This window comes from Phoxinus phoxinus, assembly GCF_949152265.1.
Source record: "Phoxinus phoxinus genome assembly, chromosome: 7".
NCBI lineage: Eukaryota > Metazoa > Chordata > Actinopteri > Cypriniformes > Leuciscidae > Phoxinus > Phoxinus phoxinus.
In genome coordinates this window covers 33993094-34011176 of record NC_136882.1, presented here as the reverse complement: position 1 = coordinate 34011176, position 18083 = coordinate 33993094, and the positions used below count along the sequence as shown (strand labels likewise).

Genomic DNA, 18083 nt, shown 5'->3' with positions numbered 1-18083 from the left:
CAAACGAGAAAAACGTATGTTATTTTTAAGCCAAACTTTTAGAAATATGTCTTGGACAAACTCAGACACTTAATATGTATTAATTATAATTTAACTTTGTACACAGAGCCATAACATTTATATGCAACTTAATGTAATATTCCATTAATGAAGCAAAATGAAGAATACATCAGGGTGTTTTAATTTAAGTTGAATTATATATACATATATATATATATATATATATATATATATATATATATATATATATTAGGGCTGACTTCTAATAGTCGAGGATTCGATTCGGAGAGGTCTGATTCGACTATGAACCTCATAGTCGAATATTAGGGAAGTGTTATCAGAGCCGCTGCTAGCCATTTTGGTGCCCTAAGCATAATTGCATAATTTATTTATGATGCCCCCTACCCCGAGAAACTTCGTCTTCATGAGGAACACGCGCGCGGACTTGCTCTCTCTCCCTCTCTGTCGTGCACGCGCTACGCGGTTTGGAGCACAGTCTCTGTCTCGCGGGCGCGCTCGCTCTAGATTCCGGAGATTTTAACTAATTCGCGGGCATCAGTGAGCCGCTATCAATATGCGGGAGACTCCCAGAACTTCCTTTGGGATGTCTTTATTTCTATACTGAAATAATATCAGCATTATAATTATTGATTTTTCATTAGGCTATTTTTTCAGCTCTTGGTGCGCACAGCGCGTGATGCGCGTGGTGGGAGCGGCGGCGCTGAGTGTTATGTAACCAATGAGCAGCAGCACACTACATGCCTGTAACGTCCGGACCGCATTTGTTAGCATTTACGGATTTATTGGCTCACAATGGCTTCTAAAAAATCATCAAAAGTGAGGGAGTATTTCGAGAAGGTTAAAGATGACCCAAAGAAAGTTAAGTGCAAGCTGAAGGCTGCGCCCGAAGCGTCTCAGCAACGAAGACATCCTTTCCTTTTTTTCTTTTTTTTTGTTGCTGCATGTGCACTTTCTGAAGCCCATTCGATTAACGTTATAACTTATATTAGGCCTATGTTTATTTTCGTTGTTGTGTAATTGTTTTTATTTATTCAGGCAGGCTTATTGTATTTTGAAAAATGTTTATGACATTTTGGACCATAGTGCCAGACTGTTGCGCTAAGTTTAATTTAATTTATTTATTTTATCCCGATTCCCGAGTGTGAACTCAATTAAAAGCCAAGAAATAGGTTCCTAAGTGAGAGATAAAGGCATGTTTTGGCACGTTGTTGTTTTTGAAGCCAATTTGTTCCTATTTTATGTGAACTTTTCTGATGTTTGATATATGTGTGATATGTTTTGTTCATCTGGCTTTAAATGAATAAAAGGTGTTTGTTACACACCATGTTTTTCTTTTAGTTTTTTTTAGCTCTTTTGTTTGAAATGGAAAAAATCTAGCTGCTATCTAAAAAAAAAAAAAAAAAGTTCGACTATCAGTCGACTACGGCAAAATCTAACGAATCAGATTCGACTATGAAAATCCTTAGTCGAAAACAGCCCTAATATATATATATGTGTGTGTTATTAAAAAAAATATTGATTTCATTTCTCAATTAAAATGGTTTTACTAAAAAATATTTGTCATGAAATGGATGGATTTTTTTGTTTGTTATAAAATGGATGAGGGGGGGGGGGGGATTAGATTGAAGGAAAAATTATGTGTCATTGCCTTTGCATTCTTTTGAAGATGTTTTTCTCAGGGGAACGCAAATGTTTTGCGAGGGAATGCAAAAGTTTTTCAATATTTTTTTACCCTCCATTTTTTGTCCTACCACCATGTCCCTTTTGGGGATGTGTATAATTGTGACATTGTGATGAAATAAAACTAATTAATATGATTTCAGTCTTTAACATTTGTGAGTCCAATAAATTAAGACACTGGACAGAGACATTGAATTGAATTCATTTCAGGATAGCCCCTTGAGATGTATCATCTCATTTTCAAGGGGGTCCTGCGCACATATACAGCCAATCACACCGCACACAAAAAAAGACACAAATACAAACACACACAAAACAGCACCTCGCTCACAACCCTGCATCCACAACCAACATAGCACACATATTGAAGTATTACTAAATGTTTTAACATGAGCCATTCATATGTAATACCATTGGTGTCCCTAATTACAAGAACATGTAGTTTTAAGAAAAGAAAAAAGCGACAATTTGAATAAACCAAATGTAGAAATGGACCTCCAAAAAAGAGGAAGGTTATTCCAATCATGAGGGGCTTTATATTGGAATGCTCTCCTACCAGCTACAGAAAATAACCTTGGCACCGTAAAAAATGTTGGATATTGGAGGTGTCTAAGTGAGTATGTTGAGGAATAGGGTATTACAAATACAAAGGAATAGGGACATACAAATGTTCTGCATATATAAACCTGTTAATTTTCCAGAATTGGGATTAATTCATCGATAGCCAAGTTAACAAGAACACTGGGTATGAATTTGATCATTATGTACTAATATTTTGAAATCTGGACTTTGTTGAGTAACGTGATGTTTTCATTATTAAGTGCTTTTCCACCCTCATTTAAAAAGGAATGTTTTAGTGTTATGATTATAAAATGATCCCACTTGGAGGTACTTGATACTACAGGGAATACAGTGAAGATTCGGTCATCTTCAACATTTGACTTTACTACTGCTGTCAAAAACTTCTCATCTCTTAAACACTTCCATAAAGCCCCATTTTACTTCAGACTTTAGTAAAACCATTCTAATTGTGAGGAACAATTTAATGATCTTACATTGTTTGTCACTTATGGTATAAGCGCAAAGGGGTCAAATTGTTTAATCTGAGGTCCACTCAAATAATATAGTGTAAAGTTCACAAAAAATATATAGCATCATTCATGAAGTTGTTGTTTTTTTTACCCCTTTTCGACCCTTAGATGTAATCTAGCTATTTTTCCTTTATGACTTCAATGTAAATAGTTTATGCATAACATCCATTAATTTTAAAGTAATACAGTAGCACCGCATAACTCCCCAAAAGTGTTCAATGTCAGCTACCCAAATGCAATTTTTACATGTGAATTCATATACATGTGTTTATTTAATTTTTTACTGAAATGTACCTTGTTAAAAATAAACTTCACCGTGTAATAGTAAAAAAAGACATCATGGTTTGTGTGTGCATGTTTGCAGAATGTACAGAAGAACATCCAACATGGCAGGGTTGACCTATCCACCATCTGTAATTTCAGTTCTAAAGGTACACATTATCTTTGCAGTCGATTATAACATGGATTTAGTTTATTTCCTTAAAGTTTTATCTGCCACCTCCTTCTCCTTCCTACTTTTCAGGATGTTGATAAATGGTCATTTGACGTCTTCACGCTCCAAGAGGCGAGTAGCGAACACGCTCTGAAGTTCCTGGTGTATGAACTGCTCACCAGATATGACCTGATCAGCCGCTTCAGGGTACGAGAGACTGCAAAAACCAGACACACACCAATACTGAGATATTAAGCACATTGCTTACTTTGGATTCTGACTCATACGCCCATAGGGAAACTCTCATACTGCCACTGAATAAAATTTAATCTGTCATTACATTTTTATTTCATTTATTAATTTAATTTAACCCATACACTTGAACTTGTTCCCTTTGTCATGCTCCATGAGAACAGAGGCTTTCAAGCTTCAAAATGAACGCAAAAGAACCATATCAAATATCATAAATGTGACTCGTATGACTTGTGCACTATATTCAAAGACTTCTGAATTCCTACTATAGATGGTATGCATTGATGTCACTTCCCTGACGGGACACGCCCCCTCAGCAGGACCGAGTGGCAAAACATCTTGCAGCATGACTGGATTTAATAGGGGAAACTGCGAAAACGGCAGTTAAACAAACGATTATCTGCTTACATTGAAGGCAGTTTGACTCGACCATATTCTTTACAACTTACCAAAGAACCAGTGGTCCATGGAGATTGACATGTGGCCAGGAATCGGGTTTCCTGACATATATATGAACCTGATTTAGACGCCCGGGGAAATACATAAAGGAAAGCCTGTGAACCCAAAGCCTTGCTAGAAAATACAATAAATACAATATAGGTAAAGCTAATTCTGGATGATCACTTGTATCATTGTTATATCGTCACATCACCCAGCCCTAAAACTTGTTAAAGCACCAAGGCATTATAGATATAACATTATGACTTCATGTAAAGCTGCTCGGAAACAAAGTTTTTTGTGAAGCTCTAATAAATTTGAATTGATGCTTGGTTGTACTTCAAGATGGGATAAAAGTTGTTTTGGTTGATTGGTTCACAAGTAGACGAGGAAGACATTCCCATTTCCACTTGATGTTTTAATCCGTCTCTTTTGTCCACTTTCAACCACTTCTGTCCTGATTTCTTCGAGGGGAGGGTCTCTGTGTGGTTAAATGCTTTTTTCAGATCTTTCGATCTAATGGACTAAATAAGCGTGTGCAATTTTCATATGAACGCGACTAGAGACGACGGAAAAACATACGGAGAGCATCAGCTTTCTTTTCTACTCTGGCAGCTGCAAGGCCAGCCGAGCGCTGTGAGTGTGTGTTAGAAATCAGGAATGGTGAGAGAATATTGTGCTTGGTATGTTTTTCGTCTTCAAACTAAATTTGGGTCTCCAGCCGAAAAAGTTTAAATCCCGTCTGGCTAGCACGCTTCCCATAATGTTTACGCATTAGTTCAGTAGTTGGTCTTTTATAGTTGTTCTATCCAGTCGAATGAGTTTTCGACTACTTCTATAAGTGGTCGAAAGTGGACAAGCTCAAACCAAGTTTACACCTGTATTTAGTGTCATCCACTTGTGATCCGATTGACCAAAACGCATCCAAATACCAGGTGTAAACAGGGCCAATAACGAAATCAACACCAGATCAAATGATCAATTGAAAATATCAAACTCAGTAATGATTCGTTCAAATCATTCATGACACAAAGCTGTTGTATGGTATCAAAATACTTTTTGGATTACTTTTATGATACATGTATGGTGCTTTTGCTTTGAAACTTGAAAGCTCCAGTCTCCTTTCTTTGTAATTGCATAGAAAAAAAGTAACAAGCACATCATGTTCTCTTTGTGTTTAACGGAAGAAAGTCATACAGTTTTGAAACAACAAGTTGTTATGTGAACTATTTCTTATGATTTCATCCTTTTGGAATGACACTTCTTTTTCTAACCAAAGTTGGTGTTGTTTTCAAAGCATACATGTTATTACCCTGTAACAGGATATTTATATGTGATATACATCTGACATTTTCCATCCACTCTCTTTCTTTGTTTTTCACCATTGTGTCAGCTCTCATCGCTTCTTACCCTTTTCACAAGTGCGGTGATGATAGACTCTCAACTAACACACACACACAGAGAGAGCCCCATGATTACAATTTAAATGCAGCAGACACGCATTGCCTGTGTTTGGGTTTAGGTGGTTAGGTATGGAGTCCCTGTTGTCCGTGTGATTGCACATGGATATTTCGCTGCTGAAAAACTGTTGCCTTACAGGAAGGCTTTCGGTTCCCTGTAACATGCTCCATTAATCTGCTGTGGCAGGACATTTAACGCCTCAGACTGCAGCTTGAAGCCCCATTCTGTGTCTCTATTCGGGTTGGGAATCCAAAACTAAAGCCAGTTTTTCTTTTCTTTTCTTTAACACAGTGGGTTATTATGGTTTTAAAAGAAGTATCTTCTGCTCACCAAGGCTGAATTTATTTGATCTAAAATAGATAAAAAACGGTAATATTGTGAAATACTATTACATTTTAAAATAACAGTTTTTTGTTTTGATATTTTGTAAAATGTAATTCATCCCTGTGATGCAAAGCTGAATTTTCAGCATCATTACTCCAGTCAGTGTCACATGACCCTTCAGAAAACATTCTAATATGCTTATTTAGTGCTCAATTATTATTGGTGCTCATTTATTAATAGTAATTATAGGACATCATATTTTGGATATAATAATAATAATTATTATAAATTTTGAAAACATTGCTGCTTAAAATGTTTGTGTAAACTCATTTCTACAAAATTCATAATTTGTTTCTTTGATGAATAGAAAGTTCAAAAGAACCGCATTTATTTGTTATATTATAAATGTCTGTACTGTCAATTGAATCAGTTTAATGTCGTTGTTGAATTAAAGTATTAATTTGAAGTGTTAAATCTCCACTCAGCCATACTTTTAAATTGTACAGTGTATCAGGGTTTCCATTTTTTTTAAAATCAGTTTTGCCATCACATGAGTAAATTGCATTTTACAATATATTCAAATAGAAAACAGTTATTTTTTATTGTAATAATATTTCACAGTATTTTTTTTTTTACTGTCAAGTCAAGTCAAGTTTTAATTTTTAGTCAAAAAATATTAAATATGTATCTTTATCTTTAATTTTATTTTTCAGTTTTAGTATAGTACTTCAACTAAAACAGTTGCAAAGCAACATTTAAAATTTTCTTTTGTAATGTTATAAATGTCTTTACTGTCACATTTGATCAATTGGATGTTCTCACTAAATAATATTAATTTATTTTACAGTTCTGTTTCGCATTTACATACAGTTCTATGTACTTGTAGTAATGACACTAACTGGGCAATGACTAGGTACTAACCCTGAACCTAACTTTAACCCCTGTTGTACCCCCAGTACTTTAAGAAGCACACTGTAATACATTGAAAGTGCACATACTGTAAAATAAAGTCCATCCTTCATTTCTTTCAAAAACATTCTTACTGACACCAAACTGTTGAACAGCAGTGTGGTTGAAATGCACAATCACAAGCCCTCTGGTTTTGTAACTGGGATTGTTCTTCTCTGTAGATACCAGTGTCCTCCTTGGTGTCATTTGTGGAAGCTCTGGAAATGGGCTACAGCAAACACAGAAACCCCTACCACAATCTGATCCACGCTGCTGATGTCACGCAGACGGCACACTATCTGATGCTCCACACTGGCATTATGGTGAGAGCGCTCGGTGAATTCTGCATGCATGTCTCGCACTGACAAAACTAATATGACATCTGTTTGTAGTCAATACGAGGTCTTAACTTGCAGGTTAATATGCGCAGCTGTTGAATGCGTTTTAATGATGTTGAATGATGGTAATGATGATTATTTGGGTAATGGCTGACTGGTCTGCTCTCCCACAGCACTGGCTCACTGAACTGGAAATATTGGCCATGGTGTTTGCTGCTGCTATCCACGACTTTGAACACACTGGAACGACCAATAACTTCCACATCCAGACCAGGTGTGTGATGACCTCCAATAAAAAGCAGCCAATAATCTCAATAAACTGTCCAAAATTGAAATAAGCTGCCGTAATGATGCTCTGTGTTTTTGTATGAACTGTTATGAAAACTAGCTTTAGACCAGCTTCCAAACACAGCATCACATCAAGCCTTATGATCTAGAGCAGCACTATTTTAGTTTTTATTTTAGTATTATTATAATTTTATTCATATTTTGAATCAGAACATGTTCATTTTCAGTCATTTCGTTGTGTGCTTTTGTTGTTTAAAATTTTATTTTTATTTCAGTTTTAGTTCATTGTAGTTTTTATTTATTTCCAGTCAATAATTTTAGCGCTTCAACTTTCAGTGGAAACTTTTCCAATTTTCATTTAGTTAAATTTTTTCTTATAAATATGTATATTTTTTGTATTTTAGCTTCATTTCAATTAACACTTTATAGAAATCTTATGAATAGTTTTAGTTTACAACAATAACCCTGATCTAGAGCAGATTTAATTAAAATGTAGATATAAGCAAGCTTATATTTAGTACCTAAACTGTTTATTTCTCAGTAAAAAAATATTTTAGATTTAAATTTTAGATTTAAAAAAAATTATTTTAGATTTAAAAAAAAAATTCATATCTGTTTTGTATTTACTATTTAAACATTTTCCCATTATTAATCAATACTTATATAATACATATTTCATATATACATTTATTTATATATATTTTTATTTGTATAAAAATACTCTCATTTTACATTTATTCATATTTATTCATTATAATATTTGTATGTATCATTACTATTTATAAATAGCATTTATTTAGCTTTACCCGCTAATTGGGTGATGGATATTTGTACTAATGCAAGCTTATCACAATGCATTATGGAATTGCCTTCTCTGTGAAGGATGCATGATGTGATACTGTCTCAGAAACATAATGATTCTACCTACCATTTGGAACGAATTGAATGCATCTGTGATGCATTAGAATGCTGCCTGCGTAGGTGTGTGTGAGAGTGTGTGTTTATTTATAATAGAGAGAGAGAATCCACTGGTCATATTTCTAACACAGTTTATCTTCCTTGTGGTGGGCTATCGTGGGGCTGAGAGCGGAATTTATCATGGTTTCAATTAATCTTCAGTGGCAGGATCTACGTCAGAATCTACGCTCGTGTTGTTGTTGCTCTGTGTTGGTTCACGTCGGGCCGCACATCTTATTCACATTAATACATGCCAAACGGATCCTTGAGATCTTTTTACAGCAGGCCTCATTTTGCATGACAGCCCGTAGCAGACATCATTCTTCGAGGAAGTACATCCCAGCACTTGCTTTTGCAGCAGACACAAACCGACGGCAAGGACAGAGCTGCCGTGTACAGTGATTTTGGAGGAGCGCTCCATCATCAGTGAATTGTGGGAGACAAGGCTTGTGTGATGGGAAAAATGGAGCCATTACTCTTAATGTCTCTGATTACAGCTGATGTTCCACCTTGTCTTGTAGTTCACTTCAGATTTACTCCTCAAGTGAATGAAAAGTAAATCTCCTGACTGTCTGTCACTCACTGAATAAAAGGGATTTTCTCTGCAATATATTTGTGTGGAAAGGCGAAAAGTTGGATACTGACTGGCAGGAACTTACAGTAAGATATAGTAGAGTTCTTCAGGACTTTTGGTTCAGAAAAATAACCCCTGTTCTGTGAGGGAAAATATGAAGTCAATATTCATATCCCCCCCCCCCCCCCCCCCCCCACAAACACACAAACACACACACACAATATTACTATATTGTTTACTGTATTTTTGACCAAATAAATACATATTTGGTGAGACTAAGAGATTTCTTTTTCAAAAACATAAAAAAATCGACCAACCTCAATTTTTTTTACGGAATGTAAGAGTTTTTTTGTTCTTCACTTTTTTAAAGCACCAGCACATACGGTTTTCTTAAAAAAAATGTTTTTTTAATCATTTTGTTACATTCAAAAGTGCCCTTTTAGAGATGTCATGCCAAGTTTGACTTCAATGATGCCAAATGCAATCGGTCCTTGTGTGTCACATGACTGTTTTGAAAAACTCAGCAATATTTTCAGTGAAAAAGAACATTTAAAAGTCATTCTTTTCCCCACACAAAACTTCAAAAGACTTGAAAGGTACTGCATGACTGAGTCATATCTACTTTCAAGCTATTTTTATGGTGTGTTTTTTTTTCTTCTTTTTTGTCTTTTGAAGCTTGACAGCCCCTGGTGACAATAAGCTTTCAAATACTGTAGAACATCTTTTGTGTTCCACGAAAGAAAGAAAGTCACACAGACTTGGAATGACATGAAGGTGAATAAATCATGAAGGGATTTTTTTGTTGGTGTTCTAACCTTTTAAAAAGTTACTGCAATGGCATAAAGGTGTCAAAGTAATTGGAACATTTAGGGCATTTTTTGACCCCTCTTCCTTTGTTTCTGCACAGATCAGAAGTGGCCATCCTGTACAACGACCGCTCGGTTCTGGAAAACCACCATGTGAGCGCAGCCTACAGACTCATGCAAGAGGATGAGATGAACATCCTGGTCAACCTCTCAAAAGATGACTGGAGGTACGCTGGGGTTTGAAACAATGTCCTCGGACGTCCCGTTCTGCAGATGGAGGATCTGTTTTGGGAAAGTGTGCTGAGTTCTGATGAGCCGCTGTGTTGTGCTTCCCACAGGGAGCTGCGGACGCTGGTGATCGAGATGGTCATGAGCACAGATATGTCCTGCCATTTCCAGCAGATCAAGACCATGAGGAACACACTGCAGCAGCCGGAGGGGTGAGTGACGCCCCTGCTGTCCTCTCTGAGCGCTTGTGAACACGAGGGTGTTAATGAATGAATGAGTGTGACGGTGTGTCTTCCTCATGATAATGTGTCAAACTTCTTGCGTAGTACCCATTAGAACTGGGTGGTGTGACACACAGTATTCTGTCAACTGCTAGAGACTTTTCTATAGCTTATTCATTATTTTTTGTTCTTGTGTCCGTCAAGCTCCAAACAGATCGTTAAACACAGACTCATAAAATTATTGGAAATAAACTAGAACTAGAACTCCAGGATCTATTTTCCCGATTCATGCGACAAAGCGTTTCAGATCTATGAGGACATTCTTCCTCTTCATTTTGCATTTCAAATGCGTGCTTCTAATGCAAGAAATCCTTTTTGTTGGCCGAAATTATTTTTAACAGGACTTCAACTATAGTTATTTTAAGACTCTTGACGTCTTAAATATCACATTTGAAGTTTATTTTTAAATTCATTTTATGTCTGCCTAGTCTATTTCTGTCTGTCTTTTAATTGTGTACTTTTTTTGTCAGTGCCAAAGACAAATGTACATAATATAGCTAATAGACCGTAAAATGTAAAAGTGCAGTTCAAAAAAGTATCTTATTCTCAACAAAGCTGCATTTATATGATGAAACACAGTAAAAATACAGTAATATTGTGAAATAATATAATGTAAAATATTTGTTTTCTATTTTAATATATTTTAAAATGTAATTTATTTCTGTGCTGACAAAGCTGAATTTTCAGTATTATTACTGCAGTCTTCAGTGCCACATGTTTTGACCATATCTAAAATTTAATTTGATTTGCAAATATATTGTATTTGGTACGAAATAATTTTTTTATTAGTACTTTTTTATTTTAATTATCATATTCTTTTTTTGTCCAAACTGACTTGGGTACTAGTAGCTAAATCCACTAAGCGAAATGCTACTGCCTAAGTTGTAATAAAAAGGAAGAAGATAGTATTTCTGCCAAAACCAGTTACTAGAGTAAAACTACTGCAAATTGTAGAGAAACAGAGAGACAGACAGAGAGGATGATGATGTCATTAAAGGCCACGATATACTCACTGTAAAGTTTTTTTGGGGTAAAAAGAAGTTTAAAATACTACATGAGCAGCGGTATACTGTTAGCCAACATCCAGACGCTGCCGAGAGCGCCGTTTAGATGAATTTGCAAATATGTGCAGCAGGCTTTCCTTTCAATAACAAAATAAACACGCAAGAAAGATGACAGCAGTGAGAGAACAGCAGTTAAGAAAGCATCTGATCATAGAGATGTGGATGTTTGCATAAGCTCTGCAATTCGGCACTCGGTAAAGTCACGTCACGTTTATTTATAAACCACTTTATACAATAGATTGCTTAAAAACAAGCAGCTTTACAGTATTAAACATGAAAAAAAAAAACTGTGTCTCTCTCAATTAGAATTACAACATCATTTACTATAAAGCGACTCTCCAGTGTGTTCATGTTTTCACTCGCAGACGTCAAAAGAACTGGCGAAGATTTCCACGTCAAAGAAACGAACTTCGTTTTGGTCTGATATTGTTTGAAATTGTTGCTTGAAGTATATCGGGGCCTTAAGACACAATCCTCCCATGTCCTTTGTTTCCGAATGTGTATGTGTGTGTAATTTATGGATTCATAATTTGTTTACAAACTCTCTATCTTTGTATCTGACTGATGAAGCTGTGATGAATGTGTGTCTATCAGAATAGACAAGGCTAAAGTGCTGTCCCTGATGCTGCACGCGGCGGACATCAGTCACCCTGCTAAGGGCTGGAAGCTGCATTACCGCTGGACACAAGCCCTTATGGAGGAGTTCTTCAGACAGGTACACACATCATAATATTTATCTCCAATAACACAAGCAGAACTCCCAGAGAGACACACTTACTACAGACTCAAACATTATCTGGCTGAACTGTAGGAGAAAGTTCGAATCCATCGAAGAGCTTATGCAGATGCAATGCAGTAGGTAATACAAATTATAAATTATATTTTTGAATTAAACATATACCAGTCAAAAAACATACTTTGTTTGTGAAAACTTTCTTGCAATTTTTGAGTGAAAATCCTGTTGGCTCAGATATCACAGGAACATGATGTCTCTGTCTGCTTGTCTTTTTAAGAACAAAGAGGGAAGAGGAGCGTTTTATTAGACTATTCACAAGGCTTTGAACCAGCATGAGTAATTCTTTCTGATTCTTTTATTGTCTCTGCAGGGCGACAAGGAGGCAGAACTAGGGCTGCCGTTCTCTCCACTATGTGACCGGAAAGCCACCATGATTGCCCAGTCTCAGATAGGTAAAACGTACACACACTTTCACGTGTGATCTCTAATAGCGCTTACTACTTCTATTATCTCTGCAGTATATACTGTAGTATGAATGCTTCCGTACAAATTTTATTTTTGGAATACACAGACAATCTCCTACATTTGCCAAAAGAAGCACACTGCATTGAAAACTGTATCCCATAATGCAATGCACTCAACTTGACCTTCTATTTTCAAGGTTCATGTACTAGAAGCAATATCAGAATTTTATAGAATCTATTTTTTTTTTTACAGGATGCTACTTTTCTTTAACCTTTACATTCTTTAAATCCACAACTAAATCAATTTTAACAGTAATAGTAATACTTTGTAAATGTAATAATATATTGTTTTTCATCTCTCTATTGTGCATATATTATCATTATTATTATTATTTAAACATTTATATATATATATATATATATATATATATATACATATATATATATATATATATATATATATATATATATATATATATATATATATATATATATATATATATATATATATATATATATATATATATATTTATTTTAGACTATAGCAATAAAAATAAATAGATACATAAATCTCAAGTATCTTTTTTTGCAAGATGGTTACTGGATGCCCCTCATGAACATTCATGTATTCTATGCAAAATGTGCATATTTACAGTTTTTCTCGATTGCTTAAACACTATAACCAGGCTTTTGAACAAACATTTCAAAACCATAATGCCATTTATCAAAAAGCACACCCATTTCACTAAACTATAAACACAAATCCCTTCATTTCTCATTGCCTACACCATGTGGTCATTTAGAAAGCACTAGTATTCAATATTGTTCACTCAAGTCAGCACAGCTTCAGCTCAGTTAGCACACAATTGCCCAGGTGGAAACACTAAGAGTCAAAATTTAACACACATCAATCAGATCCTTCAATAGATAGATAAAAGGGCCCGAATCAGTTTATTGAGTTTTGGAACAATAGATCCAGAAAGACATGAAGAAAGAAGTCGAGGAGGGATAGGAGGAGGAGGAAAGGTAAGGGGAAGGGCAAGAAGACAAGCTGTCTCGGATGAACTTCAAGCCACTTTAGTTGACCATGTCCTTGTCCATGATATGACTATGGGGAGGCTGGGCTACGAGAAAGGCAGAATTTGAGACACTTCATCGTCACCTCCATCATCAGAAGCTTCAGTGAGGTGTGCTGGCAAACAAAATTCTATCACTGAATAAGAGGCAAACATTTCCCATTGTCTTTGATGAGGTTTATTTTCTGGCAAGAAAACGCCAGCAGTCGTACAGTCACACAGAGTGGCTGCAGAGTGTGACAGTGAAGGGAGAGCATCCTTCCTCCTTTATAGTCTTGACCTCCCAGACTGTTATCTTTCTAGGCCAATGATGTTTTTTCAACCATACGTGGAACATTCTTAGACTTGTTCATCATATTTTATCCTTTAGTGGAGGCCCTCCTGTCACGACCAACACTCTTTACCATTCCAATACAATTCCATATTTGAATAAGGTTTGTGTGTGCTCTATTACTGTCATATGATGGTCACACACATATCTTACGCAAGTAAATATAAAAAAATAAAATTAGAGGACAGAGTGAAAAAAAAAAAAAAGTATTTTTACAAGAGTACATGAATGAATAAAAATATGCCAATGTATCCATTGGTTGTGTTTTTGTGTTCATCAAGTGAAAAGGTTTGTGAGGGGGGAACCACAAGCAACATAACTTACCAGTTTTGGAAATGTTGTTTTGAATTTATTACACCAGTGTGTAAGACTATGTTGTAGTGTGTGTGATTTTGATGGCTTGTGTGTCCAGTCTGAGGACAAAGTTTGGTTTTTCAGCAAGAGTGAATGGTTTTGAGTGTAGAGCTTCATTTTGACCTGAAAATAGGATGTTTGGGGAATTGGGTGAGACGTTATGGATTTGTGTTTACTGTTTTGAGAATATGAGGCATAGTTTCAAGAAATGTGTTTAAGCAATCGAGAAAAACTGTAATACTGTAGAAATGCAGTTATGAACTATGCTGTCATGAAGATACACACACAGACGTGCCTTCAGTCCAGTCATGTTCAGCTCTTTACTGCCATCAAGAGGCTCCTGAGACAATAACATGCTCTCTTGTAACACTTGGAGCTCATAAAATAAATGTGGTTTGATTTAATGACACAATAACTGCAGGTGTCTTGTTTGAATCAAAACCCATTATTTCTAATGAGTTTCTAGCTGGTTAAATGAATGACAAAGGCTTTTAAACAAACAACATTGTTTTTCCTTCAAAGGGTTCATCGATTTTATTGTCGAACCCACGTTCTCTGTTCTGGTCGACACCACAGAGAAGATTATTAGTCCTCTCATAGAGGAAGCTGTCAAATCTGGGGGTGTCCGCAGGTCAAGGTGAGGTGATGGTCACATGTTCATCAGGGTAAAGGTGTTTGATTCAGGGATGATAATCTGTCTGTAATGCTCGTGTGGTGCAGTTTGACGGGTCGGGGCTCAGCCGCGGTGGTGGAGGCGGTGCAGAGACACAGCGGTCGGGGTTCCAACGAGGAGCAGGGAGCCACCACAGACTACTCTCTGTGCGGCATCGACCTGAAACATGTCCGACACCTGCTCTCTGAGATCATCCAGAACAACAAGGAGCGCTGGAAAGAGCTGTCTGTTCAAGGTGTGCACGCTTCTGTTCGTGATTCTATACAGTCAACATGCACTCTTAGAATAAAAGCTTCAATGGGGTTCTATATGAAATTTTAGGGTTCTTGACTCAATTTTGAAAAACGTTTTTATGCCAAAAAGGTTATATTAAAGGAGAAGTGTCTTAAAGGGAAAGTTCACCCAAAAATTAAAATTCTGTCATCATTCACACACACACACGCACACACACACACACACACACACACACACACACACACACACACACACACACACACACACACACACACACACACACACACACACATAGTTTTGTTTTGCTATACTTGTGAGGACATTCCATAGGCGTAATGGTTTTTATACTGTACAAACTGTATTTTTTATCCCCTTACACTAACCCTACACAAACCATCACAGCAACCTTTCTGCATTTTTACATTTTCTAAAAACATCACTTAGTATGATTCCTAACAGTTTTCCTCATGGGGACCAAGTGGTTTCCCCAAATTCGACTGAAAATGCAACTTTTAATGACTTGTGCAGTTTCAAAATGATCCAACCCCCTGAATAGAATCCCTCACAACAGCACAAATCTGCAAAACATGTTGTCTGAACTCAAATCTAGTCAGTTCAGATATTTCATGTGTTCTAGCTCAAGCACACCTGGTGCTACTAATGAAGCCCTTGATTAGTTGCACCAGGTGTGCTTGAGCTAGTACACATGACATATCTGAACTGGCTAGATTGGTTGAGTGTCACGTTTGACTGTATGTTAGAAATAACATAACAGAAATAATGGAAGTTAATCTCAATTATATTTCTTTACATGATATGTGTCATCACAGTGCACGAGGATATTATGGTGTCCCAGATCTGATCTCACTTCCTGTCTCTTCCCAGAGTTGGCCAATAAGCAACATGAGAGAATGTCAGACCTGGAAGAGGAGTCCATGAGGAACACACAAGTCACACTGTCCCGCAGCAGTCCAGCCAGAGGGAGCCTCGACTCGGAGTCAAAGTCCCTGAACGAAATTAACAACACGGACTCGACTCACTCGTCCCAGGACTCTCTGGACCAGAGTTCCCAGTCCCCTTTGGAGGGGCCGGGCGACGGTTCATCAGAGGAACACAGCTCAGAAACTCTGCCTTGGAACGGTAAAAGAGCCTGACGTCTCACGAACGGTACGGAGCCTGAATGTTTTTAATCAGAAACAGGATGATGCACACAGCATTGTCCTCATTGTATTGTAATGCTATTATACTCTCGGGCTCGGAGGGATAATTGTGCAGACGGACGCACGGAATGTCCACGGAGCGACTCCTAGAGACGGTAGTGTGCAGTGTTGTCATGGCGACTGTGTTATTGCTGGAGACAGACCTCTATCATCCCTTGAGGAGGATTTAGCAAGTCCCTGAAACGCAACCTATTTGCTTCCCGGGCTTTTTCATGTTTGTTCAATTAGGTTTTTTTTCTTTTTATTTGTAAAGTTTTTTTTTTCTTTGTTTGTAGACTGTGTCGTTATTTATTAAAGATTACGCAGCTACCCTTTGCACCACAATTAGTTTCCGTATTTTATTCTCAATACGGTCATGCTTACCAGCTCTTTGCGGCACATTAGGTCAGAATGACTGGAATATTTGACGTACTTCATTCTGGCATGATGTGTCTCTGTAGACTTATGAATGTTATTCCCTCCAATTTCCAGAACAATCCATAAAGAGCTTTTTTTATTATTGTAGCATGACACGTATAGTATGTGCAACTGTAAAATTTTAGTAGAACATGCCGCCTATGAAATCATGAGCCAATTTTTACCTGACAGTAGAGGTACATGTCCTCAAGGGGGCGATATTTTATTTTAACAAACAACGCTGATGTCCCTTCAATCACGCTCTCTAAATGAACAGAACTGTGTCCCTTTAAATCCATACAGTATTTTAGTACAGTGTCTAAATAAATGTTACATACATTTGTCTGTGTTCGGAATGGAATACTAATTTACTCTTCACTGAATAATGTGCAGCATGTACTGTTTAAAATAGTGAAACAGAATGCATTTTGTAACAATAAACATTTAAAAGAGTAATATGCTCTATTTTGCATTTACAATCTAGTTTTGTGTAAAAGCATTTTAACATTTGGAAGCTAATAATGCATCCTTTTCATGACACTGGAAATGAATAGGTCAAATTAAGCACATTGCATTGTGGGAAACATTATTCAGTATATACTGCTCATTTGGCAGATGTAGTAGATCATTACAGAATACTGTGCTCTGTATACATTACATACTCTTATTAGATACAACAGAAACTGTATTCCTTTCTGAACACAGCCATTCTCAGAATCTCAGAACATGCTAAACTTATGCTACCAAATCACTGTATCATGTTTTATAATGTTTATGTGAAAATACTGATTTTTTTTTTTTTTTGCATTATATATGACATAAATGGCCGAAAACAAGATTTTTGTCATTTGTATCTTATTTCAGGTCTGAGGTGTGCGCTGATGTAACACTTGCTGTCGTCACCTTCACACATAGAGGTTGAAAGCACATTTGAGCTCAGGGTCAGTTAAATTGTAAAAAGTACGTTTATTAAACAGAAAAGCATCAAAAAAGAAGAATGCATCTCACGTAGTCAGGAATGACACCTGTAGAATATCTGTTGAAAATTTTACTTAAGAACAGTTTTTAAGGGTGAAGCATTTACATTTTTTTGCATTGACATTATTTTCATTATAATTAAGCACATTTGTCCCCAAAGCTGCAAAGAATTCGCATCGTGTGTGTGTGTGTGTGTGTGTGTGTGTGTGTGTGTGTGTGTGTGTGTAAAATCTTCCTTTTTGGGTGCAATTTTTTTGTTTTGCTTTGCTTTAAAATTAAAACCCTCATAAATTCAGTACAACAAATACCACCAAAAATTACAGTACATTTGTAAAGTATAATTGAATAATTATTGAATAAAGTTTAATATATAATATTTTTTTTTTGCATTCATATGAATTGTAGAGGGGAATTTTAATTGTCTTGAAAACGTCATC

The 18083-nt window shown here is 36.4% G+C and overlaps 1 protein-coding gene across 9 annotated transcripts in view; it reads left to right on the top strand.

The window, feature by feature from the left end:
* The window catches only part of pde1a (phosphodiesterase 1A, calmodulin-dependent), a 100594-nt gene extending 83097 nt beyond the window's left edge, over positions 1-17497 (top strand). For all 9 annotated transcript variants that reach the window (XM_079618652.1, XM_079618653.1, XM_079618654.1 and 6 more), the window contains 11 exons: positions 3157-3223; positions 3316-3432; positions 6831-6971; positions 7160-7260; positions 9713-9838; positions 9950-10051; positions 11779-11899; positions 12291-12372; positions 14668-14782; positions 14866-15053; positions 15938-17497. In XM_079618652.1, the coding sequence (XP_079474778.1) occupies positions 3157-3223; positions 3316-3432; positions 6831-6971; positions 7160-7260; positions 9713-9838; positions 9950-10051; positions 11779-11899; positions 12291-12372; positions 14668-14782; positions 14866-15053; positions 15938-16206 (1429 nt within the window). In that variant the 3' untranslated portion in view covers positions 16207-17497. The remainder of the gene's footprint in view (positions 1-3156; positions 3224-3315; positions 3433-6830; positions 6972-7159; positions 7261-9712; positions 9839-9949; positions 10052-11778; positions 11900-12290; positions 12373-14667; positions 14783-14865; positions 15054-15937) is intronic.
* The last annotated feature ends 586 nt before the right edge of the window (positions 17498-18083 follow it).